Source organism: Pristis pectinata, chromosome 12 (genome assembly GCF_009764475.1).
Source record: "Pristis pectinata isolate sPriPec2 chromosome 12, sPriPec2.1.pri, whole genome shotgun sequence".
NCBI lineage: Eukaryota > Metazoa > Chordata > Chondrichthyes > Rhinopristiformes > Pristidae > Pristis > Pristis pectinata.
In genome coordinates, this window is record NC_067416.1 from 30,648,858 (window position 1) to 30,668,991 (window position 20,134).

Below are 20,134 nucleotides of genomic sequence, written 5' to 3' on the forward strand. Positions count from 1 at the left end.
CCAATCTGTTGTTCATCAGTTTTGCTAAGGTGAGATCACAATAATTGGGGTTGATGAAGGATGAGGGAAGAAAAGTTCTTGTTCTGTACCATCTTTTGGGTGGGGGTGGGGGGATTGCTAGTCCTTGTTCATTTTGAACAGCTGGCTTGAAATTTTGCCAGCCATATCTTTTTCAACTGATAAATATCCCAAGAAAGTTTTGGGCTTTAATACGTTCTGCTTTTTGAGGATGAAAAGAGCTTTTTTGAAAATATTTATTGTGGGAGATGATATTTTTCAGAGTAATATCCATTCAGAGAAGTGTTTTCTACTTCTGCTTTAAATAAGTACATATTGTCAATGTATGCAAATCTATATTAGTAGAATTGATGCTGCAAATTTCCATTATAGAATAGTTTAACGAAAGGATACTGTTTGGCTCATTTAAGTCTTTATTGGAATATAATTTTTAAAATCTACTTTAATAGTTGGATCACTATTTATGATGCATCATGATGCTTTTCTGCAGTCTCTGTGGGTTGGATTTTGTTTGTAATGACCATGAATCTATTAGCATTCATAATCATTACTGTATGAAAGTGACACTCAATTCTGGAATATGTGTGATAGTAGTTAAGTCACGAAGTCCCTATCAATAGATACCTGCTCTTTCATAGTTGGCAATTTCTTGCAGCCTTTTCTGGTATGGAAGAAAATTAGAGAATTTAAGTCATTACTGACCATTCTCACTGTAAAATACTCGGCAAGTGTTAAGTTTTGTTATGAGATGTGAGCCTTTAATAGTGTAGTAAATCATTACTGGTCAGTAAATTGAGTAGTGTTGTGTATTTGAATTGTATTTCTGAAAAAATTAAATATTTTTAATATTAAGGTGATTATTTATTAAAATATTGCAGCTACCACTTTCCCATCTTTTAGTTTATGCCCTATAAAATACTTTAAGATGTTAAAATGGATTTTACTTCGATTTGCTGAAAATTCTTTAATATGATAGCTCAGCCAGCTATTGCTGGACTCCATGGATCCCTTTTGTCCTGTTGTCAGACAATCAGGAAAGAGAAAAGCCATGCCACATCACTTTAGGGCCTTTTTCCTTGACATTAGTGGGCCAGTGAGCATTGTTGCTTCTCTGCTGACTGCAAAATCTAGGCCCAGGAATTTTAAGTGTGTGTAAGTTGGAATGACTTGTAATTTGGATAGATGTTGGATAAGTGTTTTAAAATATGTAGAAAAGGTTTTAAGATATAGATGTTAATGAATTTAGTTTTCTAAAGCAGTTGTGTTTGGAATATTCAGTTGTCTTTTTATTGATGATCCACAGTCACAGCAACAGAGAATCTTCAATAGTGTTGTAAAGAAGCAAACACACAATGGGAATGAAAGGAAGTTGTATGTTGCCAGTGGTGCAGTCTTAGGACCCTTGGATGCAGCAACATCAGAGCAATTACAGGATGAGGAAGAAGAATATGAAGATGAGGTAAGTTTAATAGCTGTTCCATATTTAAATAGTATATTGTAGCGGTTGCTACCGCGGAATAAAACAAGACTCTACTCGGAGGATTGCCAAACAGAACTGGTTTATTTTCCCGCCTTGTGCGGGCCCTTTAAGGGAGAAAAACTCCCACCCAAAAAAACCGGCAATGACGTAAGTCCTACGTCATCAGGACTTTCCCGCGTGCGGGTTCTCCCCGTCGCTCGGAAAGACGAGGCCCGCCGCCATCTTGGGCCTCGTCGCTCCGACGCCGCGCGACCCGACTGCCGAGCCGGTTCGCCCGACTAGACGGTGAGTCGCCACAATATAAACAATTACTTGTCCATTCTCATAATAATTATACTATGTAGAGGACATTTTCCTCATTGGTTTGTCTAAGTTTAGATATGTGTGAGGGATCTTGCAAAACATTAAAATTTAGAAGGCTTAACGCGATAGACTGTGACCCCTGGTTCTCCTGGGAGAAACTCTCAAAATAAGTGGTAAGCCATTTAGAAGAGAGATGAGAAATTTCTTCACTCGGGATGCTGCATCTTTGGAATTTGCAATCCCAAAACTGCTGTGGACTGCAGTTATTGATTGCATTCAGAGCAGAGGGGGATACATTTCTGGAACGGAAAACTATTTTGAGGTGCAAGATCAGGCACAATCTTTTGACTGTTGGAGCAGGCTGAAGTGGATAAGTGATCTATTCCTGTTTTTCCTATTTCATTCAGATCCATTGCATGTATATAAAGTAGTTAGTTTAAACACTTGCGTCTTTTCTATCTACAAGTTCAGTGGAAAGCCTTGGATACAGGTTGATGTAAATACTTTTTAATCTTTGCTGTAACAGCAGATTATAGAACTAATTGAATTTGTTCTACCTGGTATCAATCATAGTGCTTTGATCTGAATAATATTTTGTTACCAAAAATGTTTGATTCTTTGAAAAGTAATTTCATTGGTGAGCCTTTCCCATTTGTATTGTTTTTTTTTTCTGGACACCTTGTACAATTATAATAGATCCTGAGAATGTGCGCTGAACAATTTAACAGTTGAAAATTAAAGCATGGGTTGTTATTTCAGCTTGCATAAATGTTTGGTTGATGATAAAAACTTTGGCATGCACGTTCTCTGCAGGTTCTCACTGCCCAGGATCTAGTAGATTTCTCTCCTGTTTACAGATGTCTGCATATATACACCATTTTGGTAAGTTCTCAGTATTTCTGTGTTTGAAGTTGATTAGACCTTTGTGCATTATACAAAAATTGGTTGTACTTGACTAATGAGATGAGATTTATGAAAACTGTAGAAATACTTGCACGTAGAGTAGTGGTAAAAATTCTCTTCAATTTGAGTTCAAACAGTATAATTTGAAAATTGATGAAACAAGATTCTTATTAAAAGGAGTGGTCTAAAATGTAGTCTTAAAAATCAATTGCTGTTTCAATCACTGAGGTGGTAGTAGTAGAGTACCAGGATGTTGAATTGCCTAACGAAAAGTGTTTATAAACTCCTCGTGATGAGATTTAAGATTCTATGCATGTTCAAATCTATGGAGGTTTTGGGTGGCTCAATCTCCCGCATTTCCTTTAATTTCAATCTCTCGTGCATCCTTTATTTTTAGCTCCACTATTGGCACCTGTGGCCCATTAGATATCAGCTTGGTAGTACTCGCTGTGAAGATTAAACATTATGGAGAGTTTTGTTTTTGAGATATTGCAAATAGAATTCAGCAAAGAGCCCAGGAGTAAGGCAAATGGAGTGAGGAGCAAGTCTGCATCTAGTCTAGTTTTGTTGTCCCTTTTACATATATACACTAGGTGATGGTGGCCAACTTCTAACAAGATGAATTGGTTTGGGGTTTTGCCATTTTGTTTCTAAGTACTTTCCCTCTTTGTATTGACTCCTCCTGGTTGTCATTGTCACCATTTCTTTGTCCTGGCCTTGTTCTTGCTTTCCATTTACTTTAAATGCTATGTAGAACAGATCTTGGCACCTTCTGTATCAATGCGAATATAAATTTGGAGAAAAGCAGCCCAAATTCCAGAATCAATTTTAATCAGTTTGTGCAGTCTTCACTGCCTCCATTTCAACATCTTCTCTAGCTCAATCTCCCCTATGAAACCTTTGTCTCCACTCATTAATTCCCCAGTTTGCATCTTCTATAGTTCTATCTCTCGCTCTCCAAAATAATTCCAACAACTGCATTTACCTGACTGACTTCTTAGTTGCAGTGTTTATCTGCTTTTCTTTTTTGTACATTAAAGTGTGAAGCAACCAGGTGCTTTTGTGTCATGCTGAGATTGCTGCCTCTGTCTTTTCAAACTGATTTACCTGCAGGTTGCATTTCAAACTTTAAAAAAAATATTGTGCAACATGTTGGCCTATATCCAGAATCTTTTGTATATGTTTGTTTTGAGGCTGATGTTGATTGAATAATAGCAACACTATATTATTGCTTTTTATTTAATCAGGTTTATCATGCTTGCCCTGCTAATTTTACTAAATAAAGCTGACAGTGTTGCATGTCTATCAAAGAGATGCACAGGTTCAAATTGTCTCCTGCAGTACTCGACAAAAAAAAGTTCGGTGAGTTTATCGGGCCATAAAGGGGAACATTGTTCATCCAGTGTGGATATCTCCCAAATTCATTTACCAATGAATTCAAACATAACTACAGGTTTCATTATGGAAGGTGTGAGATCACTTCCAATATTGATACCAATGTTGCTTTTGTAAACTGCCAGAAATTTCACACTGCAGGAGTGACTTTTCTACACTTTTTTTTGTTTCATTTGAGTTCAAATTATTTTTGACAATAACAATATTGTGACATATATTCCCCAGGGCCATTCCCTGCCACGCATCTATAGCAACGTAAAATGTGCAGGCCTGTAATAAACCAGAGAGGCAATGTTTCACAAGTCACTAACTGCCTCAGATAATTGCCTGATATGTGCAATACACCAAATATCTGATCAGATACTGCTGGGAAGGGCTGCCAGATCTGGCACTTCCATCACATTCAGGATTTCTGCTATTGTAGAAATCCCAAACTTGCTGACTGCTCTCAGTTTTGCCAGTTGCATTACGTTATTGGCCTCCTCACAAGCCCAGCAGCAGAAGGGGAACTAAGAATTTCCCCAGGCCTAATATTGGGAAATCTGCCCAGCCTACCTATATCAGCAGTAGGAACAGCAAGATGATGGGGAATGGCTACAGAGACGTAGGTAAGTGTTAGATAATACTTTATTTTAATTCAGATTATTTGTGATCCTAAAATGCTTTTAGTTTTTTTTTCAATTTTAACTTTCATGGACATCTGATTATGTATCATTCATAGATCCACATCCAAAATGGTTTTTAAAAATTGTTTCTTAATGGGGTAGCTGTTCTTCACTATTTTGTTACAAACAAAATGCACTTAAAATGACCATGTTGCACTCACTTCTATTGGTTGAAAAGCCTTTTATGTTCACAGCACTAATTCCATGTTCTTAATTAATAAGCCAAAACGGCTCTGACCTGGCAATAACCTCCACAGTAAAATTAAAATATATAATGCTAAGCTGCTTTATTCAGCTTGCAGAAAATTTGTATTGCATTTGCAGGAAGGAAAAATCAAGAGTGCTTTAGTAGAAATATTTTTGAGACAGATTGTTTCTCCCAAAATGACCAAAGATCCTTTGAGTATCTCAATATCTTTCACACTAGTATTATAAGACTTCCTTTGCAATACATTTAATAACTGATATGCAAAGATGTCATTTTGTTTATGAAACCAGTTTAATTTGGACAAACTATCTTCGCTACTCATTTTAAACTGATTAACTTTTGGTCAGTAATGGTGGATGTGCTGCCTTCAGCTGTGTTGAAGAAAAGGTTTAGAACAAAATAAGTTAACCCTTAGTGGGGAAAAAATGAGTCAACAACTCATTGCTGGCTTTTATTTATTGAGTGATTGTGTTTGACTGGCTTGACTGAGTTTTTTCAATTATTAATGAAGAGCATTTACTGCCCATCCCCAGTTGAGAAGGTGGTCTCGAGTTAGCATTTTGAACGAATGCACTCTTTCTGGTGATGGTGCTCTCATAGTTTTCTCAAATAGAGTTCTAAGATTTGGACCCAGTGACAATCAAGTCACAAACATGATGGGGTGAATCTTGGAAAGAAACTTGCAGCTGGTATTCCCTATATGCCTGCTGATGTTTAGGAGAGGTTATAGGGCAATGCTACCAGAATAGCAACAAGGATGAATGACTTTAGTTACATGGAAAGACTGGAAATTGAGGTTCCTCCTTTACTACAGATATTGTTATGGGGAGATTTGCTAAGGTTTAGCGAGTAAGTTAGCAGAAACTGTTTCCAGTGACAGAAGCATTGGCAACAAGAGGATGTAGATTTAAGGTGATTGGCACAATGAGAGGAAAACATTTATATACTGTAATGAGTTCTTCCATTAAGCACTACCTGCAGAGGTAGTTGTAGCAGATAACTTTCAGTAGGATATTGAATCAATATTTGAAGTGGGAAGCAAGTGTGAAGCAGTTCAGGGCTGTAGGAATTGAGAAGAGCGCTACTAAGTGGATAGATCATTCAAGTGTGGGCACTATAGGCAGCATAACCTCTGTACTGTACTATTCTATAATTCTGTTTCCTGGTGATAATCGATAACAAATCAGTTAGATAATTGTAGGAGTTTCTACCTCTCAAGCAGTCACCCGGCATAAAGAATGACGTGCTTTCACACAGGTTCTGTGCATTCTGAGGTGACTGAGGCCATTGTTGGAGACGCAGACTCCTCCATTAATGGGGCAGGTGAAATCTGATTAGAATGGGTCGGTGGGTAGTTGTGCCTGCCTGTTTATGCTGGACTTGTATGTGTTTCTGATGCACGGACTTAAGCTTCTGAATAGCATCCCAAATGCTCCAACACTAAGCAGTAGTCTGCCAGGGAGCCTCAGGAGACGGGGATGTTGCAATTTTTCATAGTGGCTTTAGGTCTATCCTCTTCCTCTGTCCACCTGCTGCTCTCAGAGCTCAGAATAGTGTATCTATTTAGGGAATCGTGTCGGGTATTGCAAACCCTGTGGCCTACTCAACGGATTCGACTGAGTATAATTAGGATTGGTTTGTGAGAAGATATAGGTGTTCAGTTATCCTACCCATAGATTTGCAGCACTTTGAAGAGACAACATTGGTATATGTCTGGTACTTTGAGATGCCTGTTTTAGGTATTCCAGGTCTCGGAACCATACTAGAAGGCATGGATCACTGTTGCTAGTAGACCATGAGTTCTGTGCCAGGTTTGAGGTCTTTATCTTCAAACTCCCTGTTCAATGTCTGCTTTCACTGAGTGGTAGCTTCCAAAGTATGAGAAGTGATCCACATTCTCCCAGATCTTGTTGTGAGCCCATGTGTCAATGTTATTCATTTTGGTAGAGGTAGCTTGAAGATCAAAATAAACTTGGTTCAGAACTTGTGACTACTTTGCATATATTTCTGTGACCAGGACTACCTACAACTTGTATCTCAAGGCACTGGAAAGATGCCACCAATATGCCTTCACAAATCCTCCAAGTTCACTAGAAGGATATTTGAAGCGGTCTTTCTATCCTCTGCCAACACAGCATTAAAGTCCTAGTTGCTCATTATGCTCCATTGGGCAAACCAGGTAGTTTGCATGTCTGAGCCAAATAGGCAAAACAGGCACTATTTGATGTAGCTCTATCGCAGACAGATTACTACGTAAACAGCGAGACAAATTCACTGCCGCACAAACCACTGGCCTGCTCCATTTATGGAACAGTCCGTGATTTCCACATTGGCCTTATCAGTCCCCTTTGAATCCATGAACTTGAGGTGGATGCAAGTCCTCCTCAACCTAAGGGATTGCCTGAAATGAACTTGTGAAAATGTTCATGTCTGCGACACTTCAAACACTATACCTGATACTTAAGGTCAACAAATTACCAATGTACTTTTTGAGAAAAAATTCAAAGCAATAGAAGGAGGTAAAGTTGTTTCCAGACATTGAGCCAGCTGTGCAGGTTATTGAACAACCAACCTGGAGTTTCCAAGAATTAAAAGTGATCCTCTGTGACTCTGCTAAAGGCAGTCAGGAGAACATTATCAACAGTAAGGCCTGATGGGAAAGTTGTACTCTAACGTGGCCCATGCATCTTTCCACATAGCTACTCTTGTCTACTTGGAGCGACAACCCTGGTCAAGTTGTCGGCTAGTCTATAATGCAAATCTATGACATTCATTGGACACCAATTAATGTTTTTACAACTAAACTGTCTAGATCATGCTCCATGCATTTTTAGTTTGTAGTCTGATGCTATGTCCACAAGAATGTTACCAATGAGGGAACAGTGTCAGCATGGGTAAGGTAAGATATCTTAATTAGTCACATGTACATTGAAACACAGTGAAATGCATCTTTTGCGTAGAGTGTTCTGGGGATAGCCCACAAGTGTTGCCACGCTTCTGGCGCCAACATAGCATGCCCACAACTTCCTAACCTGTACGTCTTTGGAATGTGGGAGGAAACCAGAGCACCTGGAGGAAACCCACGCAGACACAGGAGAACGTACAAACTCCTCGTAGGCAGCAGCCGGCGCCGAATAACCATCAAGTGCATCAAGACTGTGGAAATGAAACATTTAACCCAAGTGACATTACTGTTGGAATAAATAATTAGGTAAAATATGAGCATAATGTAATTTTCATTAGCATTGGAGAGCATCAGGAATTCAGTTTTAACAAACTGGAGTTCGCTCCAGTGCTGTAACTAGCGAATTTATTGGGTCTGCTGTAAGGTTTAATATATCAAGCCACCTGCAAGGAAATCTTAAAAATACAGGACAGCAATGTCCCAAAAAAAATCCTAACTTTTTAGTGCCTTTAATGAACGCTAGCAACAGATTTAGTGAACTTGCAACATTTTAACAATGAAAATAAAATTACAGAAAAAGAAAATTATGACTAAATATATTAATCTGCTTTGAAGTTGTTTGTCATTTCCAAGTTTTTTTTTTGTAGGGTGATCGTGAAACCTTTGAAAACTATTACAGAAGGCAGCGAAGGAAGCAAGCAGGACTGGTATTACAGCCACAGTCAAACATGGTAATGTTTGGAATGATGGCTAATAGTTGCATGTTATACGTGTTTAATATGGTTATGACCATTTGCTAAATATCTGGTTTTTTTCCTGTTTGCACTAGCATGAAACTGTTGAAGGCTACAGAAAATATTTTAACCAGATTGTTGGGTAAGCCCTTCTGTCCTGTTAAAGGCTTATTAATACCCTTTCATGGTAAGGGGAAGTATCTCCTAAAGTGATGTTTTGCAATTTTAAAACAATAGAAGTTTCTGTGTAGTTCTAAGAAGATAACGAATGCTGTAACAAATGCATCAAAATATAAGTCAGTCTTTTAAATTTTATATACAAAATGTATCAAAATATTTATTCATGTCTAATGTTCAGTTTTTTATCTGTAATAATGTTTTTAGTACTTAAATCTTTTGGTCCTCTGACTTTAGGTTTTTCGTGGTGGAAGATCACATATTACATGCAACACAAGGGTTGGTGACCAGAGCATTTACTGATGAACTTTGGAACATGGCACTTTCAAAAATAATTGCTGTCTTAAGAACCCATTCAGTAAGTTGTCAGATTGCAATGTTTTTAAGCACTTTAACGGATAAAGTATACTTAACAAAAGGGTCTTGGGAGAGAGTCATGCAAATTGCGACACTTCTTCACATCTCCTTTCAACTTGTTTGTATTTCTGCTCCAAATTTAAATCAGAGTTGCTTTGCAATTTGGATTTGAGCATCAGTGTTTTTCATCAATGCATGTGTCAAGGTTTCTGCAAACATAATTGGAGCTTTTAAATCTTATTGCCATAAATAAATCGGCATGAAATATCCAAGATGAAAGTTGGGGGTTATGCACATTTAAATTAAGTCTTTTTAAACATAGTTTGATTTAGCAGTACCTGGGAATTGTGTGGTGTTCTGTGGTACCAGTCTAAGCGCTATTCCAAATTGCCAATGTTTGCCTTGTGCAGCAAGATGAGATCTTTGTAGTACAGTAGGGATGTTATGTGGTCCTTAAAGTGAGTGAAGTACATGCCAAAATATCTATTGAAATAAAATGAAGTTTCTGATAACTTAGGGATTTTAAATTAAAGGTTATTTTGTTTTACACGTCAATTACAATGCAATATTAGATAGAATCAGGCCATTCAGCTCACCTGGTTTATGCCATATTTCCTATTATACTTAAAGTAACACCAACTTGATAATATAAACTGACCTATTAATTCTAGAATGAAACTAATTTAAAGTAATTTGTGCTTGAGCTTTGATACAGAATATTGCCATGAGGCAGGTGAAAAGATTTAACCAGCTATGTGTATTCAGTGGCTGGAATAAGAGGCACGAATCTAATATCAGATGAAATCTTCACAAACCTGGGGGAACTCCAGAGGTTGCCTCTTTGATATTTGTAATTGACTTCAACTATGGGAGGGCAATGTGTCTACTGTTGGTAGCATTCCGAGTTCCCATGTTCATTGACAAGTATATGTCAAAGAAATGAATGATTACACCTCTTGTCTTTGACTTTTTTTGTAATTAAAAGTTACTTGGGTTTGGGGGAGGGCCTGCCAAGCTTTTGTTTATCTCAGCAGAATTGGGATTTAAACCACAGCTGGGGGCTATTTGCATAATCTTTTAGTGATTTACAATTGACTGAGCCTTCCAAACATGCTTTTAGTTCAGGAGTTTAGAATATGCAGAGTTAATCTGCTGTTATTGTTACAATCTGTCCTCATTAGTCCTAACTGACCTCTTCATTACATCAGATTGAATAGTTCATTGAAAGCACTACCAGGAAATAGTTCCTAATTATCATTCTAAATGCTCTGTTTCCAAAATACACCCCACCAGTAAAACCAGCAAATTTAGCTAATGCAGCAAGTTAAGATCTTTGCATTAGGGATGTCATGTAGTCCATAAAATGAACAAAGTGTATCCCAAGATATCCATAAAGGTCAAAATGAAGTTTCTGATGGCTTAAGCATTTTAAGTTAAATTAACTGGATTATTTTTCTATTTAATATGACAATTATAATGAAACATTACATAGAATTGGACCATTCAGGTCATCTGGTTTATGCCATGTTTCCCATTCTTAAATTAACACCAATTTGGTAACTACAAACTAAGTTATTAGTTCTAGAATAAAATTAATTAAAAGGAAAGTTCAGTAGATGCTGGAAATCTTGAAATTAAAATTAAAAATGCTGGAAAAGCTCAAGTCAGGCAGCACCTGTTGAGGGGAAAAATACCAGTTGGTGCTTTTGAGCATAAAGAAACTGCAGGAGGAGTGGTGCACATGAATGAGGAATTATGAAGAAATTCTGAAAGGTCACTGACCTAAAGCACTGACTCTTTCCTTCCTTGCAAATGGATGTCTGACTTGCTGGGTATTTCTAGCATTTTATTTCATTAAAAATGTAATGATGTTACATATACAGAGGCCAGTAATGTTAAGGCAAATACATTTCTGAGATACAAATTCCTTTGTTTGACCATAATGCTGTGCAGAGTAATATTTTGGTCTTTGAATTACCCACCAAAAAAAAACCATATTTTGCAGGTGGCAGGTTTTGGTTCTGTTGAAAACTAGAAATGAATGAGGATAATATATTTATTCCAAGGTCTTAATAATTTCACTGATTGTAGAGTATTGGTTTATTATTGTCACTTGTACCGAGGTACAGTGAAAAGCTTGTCTTACAAACCGATTGTACAGGTCAATTCATTATACAGTGCAGTTACATTGAGTTAGTACAGAGTGCATTGAAGTAGTACAGGTAAAAACAACAGTACAGAGAAAAGTGTCACAGCTACAGAGAGAGTGCAGTGCAATAAGGTGCAAGGTCACAACAAGGTAGATCGTGAGATCATAGTCCATCTCATTGTATAAGGGAACCGTTCAATAGTCTTATCACAGTGGGGTAAAAGCTGTCCCTAAGTCTGATGGTACGTGCCCTCAGGCTCCTGTATTTTCTACCTGATGGAAGAGGAGAGAAGAGAGAATGTCCTGGGTGGGTGGGGTCTTTGATTATGCTGGCTGCTACACCAAGACAACGGGAGGTAAAGACAGAGTCCAAGGAGGGGAGGCTGGTGTCCGTGATGCGCTGGGCTGTCCACAGCTCTCTGCAGCTTCTTGCGGTCCTGGGCGGAGCAGTTGCCGTACCAAGCCGTGATACATCCAGATAGGATGCTTTCTATGGTGCATTGGTAAAAGCTGGTGAGAGTCAAAGGGGACAAACCAAATTTCTTTAGCCTCCTGTGGAAGTAGAGGTGCTGGTGAGCTTTCTTGGCTATGGCATCTACGTGATTTGACCAGGACAGGCTGTTGGTGATGTTCATTCCCAGGAACTTGAAGCTCTCAACCCCTCGACCTCAGCACTATTGATGTAGACAGGTGCATGTACACCGCCCCCTTTCCTGAAGTCAATGACCAGCTCTTTTGTTTTGTTGACATTGAGGGAAAGGTTGTTGTTGTCATGACACCATTCCACTAAGCTCTCTATCTCCTTCCTGTACTCCGACTCATTGCTGTTTGAGATACGGCCTACAACGGTGGTATCATCTGCAAGCTTGTAGATGGAGTTAGAGCAGAATCTGGCCACACAGTCATGAGTGTATGGGGAGTAGAGTAGAGGGCTGAGGATGCAGCCGTGTGGGGCACCAGTGTTAAGAATAATCGTGCCAGAGGTATTGCTGCCTATCCTCACTGATTGCGGTCTGTTTGTTAGAAAGTCAAGGATCCAGTTACAGAGGGAGGTGTTGAGTCCTCGGTCTCGGAGTTTGGTGACAAGCTTGCTTGGAATTATTGTATTGAAGGTAGAGCTGTAGTCAATAAACAATAGTCTAACGTATGTGTCTTTACTGTCCAGATGCTCCAGAGCTGAGTGTAGGGCCAGGGAGATAGCATCTGCTGTAGACCTGTTTCGCTGGTAGGCGAATTGCAGTGGGTCCAGGTTGTCTGGTAGGCTGGAGTTGATGCGTGCCATGACCAACCTCTCAAAGCACTTGATGATGGTGGATGTCAGAGCCACTGGTCAGTAGTCATTGAGGCATGTTACCTTGCTTTTCTTCGGTACCGGGATGATAGTGGCCGCCTTAAAACAGGAGGGAACCTGAGATTGAAGCAGGGAGAGGTTGAATATGTCTGCAAATACTTCTGCCAGCTGATCAGCACAAGATCTGAGCATGCGGCCCGGGACACCATCTGGGCCGGGTGCTTTCCTCATGTTCACTCTACTGAAGATTGATCTTGCGTCCTCCACTGTGATCACAGGTTCAGCTGCGTTGGTGGCTGTCAGGGTGGATGGTGACAATATGAGTAAAAGTTTAAGAAATGTATGATGAAAAATAAAGCCACTGTACATGGAAATGCATTTTTTTGTACTTTAGATAGAAAAATGCAAAGTCATATGTTTTAATAGTAATATCTTTAATATTATCATTCTAGTCCTATTGCACTGATCCTGACCTTGTTTTGGAGTTGAAAAACCTAATTGTCGTTTACGCTGACACTTTGCAAGTAGGTATTGATTCATTAAAATTCTTTGTCTACTGTCCTAAATTGTTTTGCAATCATCATAATATTGAAAAGATTAGAAAAGGAGACAGAATATATCAAAATGTATACTGAGAAATGAACTTGTAGATTCCAGGAGGATGAAAAACAAAAGCAAGTGAGTTTTTCCATTATAGAATGTTTTATTTAGTGTTGTAATATTTGAGGATTACGAGGAATAATGTCTTGCTTTTTGCCCTTGTAGCAGCAGGGACTGTTTCTATCCAATCTGTCTAGACCTCCTCCATTTTGAACATGTTTATCTTATCTCAGTCTTTTTTCCATTTTACAAAGAATAATCTTGGGTATTGTAACCTTTCCTCAATTACCAATGTTGTAAATCTTTGCTGCACCATCAACAATATTTGCATTCTTTATGAATTGAATGGAATTCTTCATTTGTGGCTGAATCAGTTTTTAAGAATCATAACATCCTTGTTTTGGGTTCTATGAGCTTTCTTAAAGCTATGATCCCATATTCTTTCTCAACCCACCTTGCCAAAAGAATTGTATCCATCTAATTGCTTCTCATTCTTTCTAGCAAAATGTATCGCATCACCCTTTTCAGAGCTAAATTACATCTACTATGTGACAACCCATTCAACAGCATACATTCTCTTGAAGTATATCATTATCCTGTTTAGGGTTGGCTATAGTTTTGTGTTTTCTGCAAATTTTGTTTCTTGTACATCCAAATTCAAGTCATAAATGTATATCAGGAAAAGAAGTGGTCCCAGCTCTGATGCTTTGGCAGCACTTCTAGTTAGCTTTCTCTAGTATGTCAGACAGCTGTTCAATATGACCATTTACTTTCTGCCACTAAATTGATGTCTTATCACTGCTACTACTTGTCCCTTTTTAATTCCATTGGCTTTATGCTTTCTGACAAAAATCTATCATGTTGCACACTATCAAACACCTTTTTTGGAAGTCTACATGTGTAGACTTGCTCACAACCATAACTGGACCAAAGCATGAACATGACCTAAATGCTAGGTCTGTTTTAATTTGCAATAAGTTTGTCTTTTTGGTTGTATTGGTCCCACTTTCATTCCCCTAGGCTAAAATGAACTTTTCTTTAATAAGATCCAACAGCCTGAATCTGTTCTCAGATCTTTCATATTTTTTTTAAGTACAGTTGGAAGACTTGTACTCTAGAGTATTGAAGCCAAACCTCCCCAACATTTCCACAATTTAGCAATTTTCACTAGGAGCAGTTGTACCTTGGAATGCACTCACTTGCTATTTAAGCAATTCAGGTGAGCAACTGTTTGCTGCTTTTTGTTGCGCTATTATTCCATAGACATTCCATGAGGTAGTTTGTTCCCAAAATTGTTAATGGGGCCTCTTTATTCCTGTTACCACCAGCACTAGGGAGTACTGTGAAAACCTGGCTTGTCTTTAGGGAACAGCAGCTACAACTCAACTCCAAGAGAAGGAAAAAAGTCCCATCAGAAACACTGGCACATCACAAAATTAGGCACAACTATTTCATCAAAATATTCCTGTATTTATTTTTTTGCAATATAATTTGAATTTTAATTTGGTTTTGTGAATTTTCTCATGCTTTTCTGCAAACAAAATTGAATTGAAACTTGTATATTGTCTGAGATGAAACAGCATGTGTTCTTGATTTTGTTTTTTAGGGCTATGGATTTCCTGTGAGCAGACTTTTTGACCTATTACTTGAAATTCGGGACCAATATAATGAAACTTTATTGAAGAAATGGGCGGTGGTGTTTAGGTCAGTGTTTTTAATGGGGAAAAAATATTGTGATCACATTGATGTAAAAAGATATGTTACCACTACCACTTGAATCCATTTTCCATCTCGAAACCATCCTTGTTGAAGTATACCTGTTAATTCCCAAGAGTTATCACCTTTTATAATTTCTACATGCTTGTGCTAGATCAGAGTCTAAAATATGTGGTGAAATCCACAGCATCTTAACCCAGGGGAAAGGATTCTATCAACCCTGCCAAGTTGACATAGACATTTTCTTTCCCCTGTGGTTTTAATGATCCAAGGTAAAAGTAAATCTTTCCAATGTAGACCTATTTCACAGTAGGTAAAGATCTATGAAACAATTATCCATTGTTCATCAGTATGGAAAATGAAATATCAGAGGCCATTCTTGTTGGATTATGGTTTGGGTCTGTTGTTAGAGTACATGTAGTTTAATTTGTAGGCCATATTGTCCCTGATCTTTTTTTCTTTATAGTCCTGCCACATCTAATCTTGAATGGTGGTGGGTAACTGAAGGAGGCAGCCCTTAGAACATTTCCATCCTCCATGGTAGTGTAGTAGAGCATATGATTGGCAAAGATGAGGCTGAAGCATTTGCAACCATCTTCCATTGCTGATTTCTCCTGTGGTCTCTTATCATGGAAGTCAATTTGAATCATTCCACATGACATTGAGAAACCAGCTGGGAACAATGGAAACAGCAAAAATTCTGTAGGATTAGCCATAATTAATCCAGAAATAAATGCACCAAGTTGAGCTGTTCTAGTATGGTTGCAACACTCATCAGGATAAATTCCATCAGATAATTACCACTCAGTCAGTCTACTCATTAGCAAAAAGCAATGAGAGGCATTATCGAAACTGCTGTCAAGTAGCACCTACTCACTGATAACCTGCTTTCAGATGCTCAGTTTTAGTTGCCCAGGACCATGCAGTTCTAGACCTCATGACAACTTGATCCAAATATGGCCAAAAAGGCATAATTTGAAAGGCAAGGGAAAGGTTATGGACCTTGGCATAAAAAAAAGATTGGTTGAAATTTGGAGGAATTGGGAACCAAGGAGAACATTTCTCCACTGGTTAAAGTCGTATCTCAAACAAAGAAAAATGGTTACGGAGGCCAATCATCTTGGTCCTAGTGCAGACATTTGTCGGGCAATACCCTAGACCCACCTGTCTTTATTTGCTGCATCAATAACCTTTCTTCCACCCCTAAAGTCTGAAGTGATAATGTGTAATGATCAGCAAACAATGTTGAAATTCAACTGCAGCTGAGAGTGAAGAAGCCCATGCCTGTATGTGGCAAAACCTAAGGCATGAGCTCATAAGTGACAAGTAATATTAGCACCTCCAAATATGCGAAGCAATTACCATCTTCAACAAGAACTACCTTGACAGTCAATGCCAATTTGACCTCTATCAACGTCCTGGTGATCACTTAAATACTTTGCTCACAAGATCAAGTTAGAGGCTGTGTATTCTCCAAATTACTATCTCTTGACTCTACAAAGCCTTTCTACCATTTCCAGGCATGGAAGAAGTGCAATAGAATATTCTCCACCTGCCTGGATAAGTATAGCTCAAAAAACACTCGAGGCTCAAGCAAGTCAAAGCACCTCACTTGGTACCACATCTACCATCAAAATCATTCACTGTCTCCACAACCTGCACTGTGCCTACAGACTACACCATTTACAAAATGCTCTGGAGCTAATTGTGAAGCATCGTTGACAGCACCTTCAAAACCCATGGCCCCCTTGAGGGAGAGAAACAGCAAGGGTATGAGAACACTGCCTGCAGCTTCCTCTAAACCTAGCAGCTTTCTGACTTGGAAGGATACCACTATTCCTTAGTCATCGGTTCAAAATCCTAGAACTCTGTGCTGTTGGTTGGGAGTATCTTCACTAAAAGGATTGCAGCGGTTCAGTAAGGCAGCTAATCATCACTTCATTCAAATCAGTTTGGGATGGGCGGTAAATGCTAGCCTTATCAGTGAGCCACAATTTCCATGAATTGAAATGTTAACACAGGACTCAAAAAAACATTGATTACTGACATTGATCATTTAGTCTCCCACTCCAAAATAATCAATTTTTATTTTTAGGGAAAAACATTGAATTATTCCATTATTTCAATACTTAGTGACTAAGTTAATGCTGTGTCAGATTACTATGTATTTGCATTGTCTGTAGTTAATGCAAGCTGACTATGATGCTAATTCACAGGAATGTTTAATCTTTTTAACAGAGAAATTTTTGAATCTGACAACTACAGTCCTATTCCTGCAGCAAATGAAGAGGAGTACAGAATGATAATTAGTCGATTCCCATTTCATGACACTGAGCTTGAAAAGGTCCGTGGCTTTGTTATATTCTTAAGTGCTTGTTGATGACACAGGTTTCATTCAGATTTTTGTTCTGCATATTCTTTTTCCACGGCATTTTTAAATTTGCATTATAACTTCAGGTGAGATCTTGCTCCATTCCAGAGGGTGAATCTGTGATGCTGCTTTTTGCAATATTGTATTGCTTACATTTTAACATATTTCATAAAATATAAATTTTCTTCTCTACTTAACTTGTATAACAATGTAGTGAACATGGTTGTGAATACTTGGAAAACATTTTGAATTGCGTATATACAATAGATCTTGATTAACTTTATATGAAGTAAACTATAATGCACTTTATGGTATCTGAATTCTAAAGTGATAGTCAAAAGTTGCAAATGCCTTACTTTCTGTCTGCTCACATTCCCCTTTTTAAATTGCCATATATCTGGCTGATTTGGCAATGGGATTTTTCTGTCAGTTTTAATCAAATGTAAGTTTAATATTCAGCTAAGAGGTTACGGTGTATTTTGCTATAGATACAAATGTAAAATTATACAGCTTTATCTGAGGGAGCTATTACATGTTTAGATAAGTTTAATTACTTCAAAATTGAAGTCTCAGACCTATTTGCATTCTTTTGTTCTAACACCAGCACACAAAGGAATCGCTAATCATGAAATTATATTTTCTTTTAAAGTATATAATACCATATGAACCAAAATATGTCCAAGTACACTTTTTAATTTTAAAATATATTTTCAATTTTTTCATAGCAACCTTTTCCAAAAAGGTTTCCAGTATCTCAATCAGTGCCTGAGATCTACAAGGAGTTCAAAGAATTCATTTACGCAAGCCTTAAATTTTCCGAGTCTCTTCATCGCAGGTAAGCAATGCAAAAGTCGCTCCTTGTTGTTGCAATAGAAAGTTAAACTAGCTCTTCCAGTTTTGTTACAGCCGTTGTATGCATTTGCTAAACAATTACTGAAAGAACAGGTATAGACATTGCCAAAGATCAATCCATCCATCCATCCATGCCTACATTTAGCTGATCTGGCAGTGAGGGTCTATCTTGCTGTCTGTCCACACCCTGAAATGTGGCAGCATAGTTGAGATGGCTACTAGCCCTGATATTCAGACATTTGATATTCAGAATCATTTAACATAGAGATAAACAATTACAAATGTTAATTTTTCAAATGAAAGTTAACTAAAAATTCAGATAAACATACATTAAAAATATTAAAGCAGTATTATTTAATAAAACATCTTGGCTTCCTTTTGGCCTTTTAATGCTTTGTTGTTGGGACTCAGTTGAAATGAGTAAAGTCTAGAAACCTGCACATGGTGCAGGATCTGAATTTTATCCCTATAGCATCATACCTTCTAGTTCTCTCAGTAAGTGCCATTCATCACATTTCAGAGACTATCATCTGAAAATGGGCAATTGTGGCCAATTAAATGGCTGAATGGCTTAAAGATATAATGGATAGTTTTATTTTATATTTGTTGGCAATTATCATTCTTTGGTTTTCACTGTGTTATTTCCCACTTGATACCTTTCCTCTTCTGCTTCCGTATTTTTCAGTGTTGCTTGGTGCTCTGAATAATGGTAATTATGAAAAAAAACAACTTTAGAACAGGAAGTAATTTTAACAAGTGAAATTCTGAATGCAAAATATTTCTCCATGTATTTTGTCAATCCTAATTTATACCTCATACCCAGATGTATGCAACTCTCTATAATACCTGAACACTGAATCCTCTCCTTGAGTAATAATACAAAAATTATTGAATTATTTTATGACAGCAAAAATACCTGCAATTTACATTCAATATAAAATATAAAAACTGGCTAAATCAGGAACTATTCTGAAGTAATTTTCCTGAAAAGAATGTTGCAAAAAAATGAGTTTAATGTGATTACAATCTGTTACTCTTGAGAAATAAAACATAAAGCACTTTCAAAACAGAATCCTTACATTTTGAAATGTTTTCTGTATGGTTGCATCAACTGTCATTGTTCTATCTGTGTACCTGTACAGAACTGTTCACAATACTGCCAGTTGTATTTTCCTATATTGAATGCACTCATTTACATAAAGGCAGTTGAATAAGTCACTTCTTTGTTGTGGAGGGCACTGTAGCATGATCTCTACATTGAATTAGTAGAGATGATTATAAATCAGATGCTCTTTGAATCAAAAATATACTTTTAAGGCACAATTGAGTAAATTTTGTGAACGTTTTAATGTTATTTATAATGTAATGTATTATTATGAAAGCCCTATCAATAGGCAGTTTTGCTGAGTATATCCTGCACAAATTTTCATTCTGATTCTCAGTTCAACGGAAATAGATGATATGCTCAGAAAATCTACCAACCTGCTGCTGACACGAACTTTGAGTGGATGTTTACAAAGCCTTATAAAGAAACAGCACATAGGTTTAACTGAGGTATGTCTTTAGCACCTATGAGGATTAATGTTTGTAAGTGATTCCAACCATCTGGTAAAATAGTGCTTGCGGACCATTGGTGTTAAATAGTAATTGAAATCTGATGGCATTCAGTTGGTAGCAGTACAATGTAATAGATTACCATATGCATTTACTCTTACTAAATCACCTGATCACTAAGGAAAAATATAATAAAGGAACCATAATTGGCAGCAGTGTTTAGTTAATGACCAAAGAATGAAGTCATTTAATCATTTTTAAATGGTAAGATGGATTCTTAAAGCTCAACCTGCTACTTATTTCTTGGTCTAGGACTAAGTATCACATTGCAATATTAGGAAGAGGTATTATGTCTGGTCAAACACTTGTACAATCTATATTAAAGCTTAGAGTTTGCAAATTCAAGTCTTGATAATTACTATTGTTCAAGTCACACAGAGCTACTAATCCCTCTCC

At 37.5% G+C, this 20,134-nt stretch overlaps 1 protein-coding gene across 3 annotated transcripts in view; it reads left to right on the forward strand.

The window, feature by feature from the left end:
* The window catches only part of LOC127576757 (exocyst complex component 6-like), a 140,324-nt gene that overhangs the window by 39,517 nt on the left and 80,673 nt on the right, over positions 1-20,134 (forward strand). For all 3 annotated transcript variants that reach the window (XM_052027474.1, XM_052027473.1, XM_052027475.1), the window contains 10 exons: positions 1,322-1,477; positions 2,615-2,683; positions 8,525-8,608; positions 8,707-8,753; positions 9,026-9,146; positions 13,038-13,109; positions 14,792-14,889; positions 17,140-17,245; positions 17,998-18,107; positions 19,567-19,678. In XM_052027474.1, coding sequence (XP_051883434.1) covers positions 1,322-1,477; positions 2,615-2,683; positions 8,525-8,608; positions 8,707-8,753; positions 9,026-9,146; positions 13,038-13,109; positions 14,792-14,889; positions 17,140-17,245; positions 17,998-18,107; positions 19,567-19,678 — 975 coding nt within the window. The remainder of the gene's footprint in view (positions 1-1,321; positions 1,478-2,614; positions 2,684-8,524; positions 8,609-8,706; positions 8,754-9,025; positions 9,147-13,037; positions 13,110-14,791; positions 14,890-17,139; positions 17,246-17,997; positions 18,108-19,566; positions 19,679-20,134) is intronic.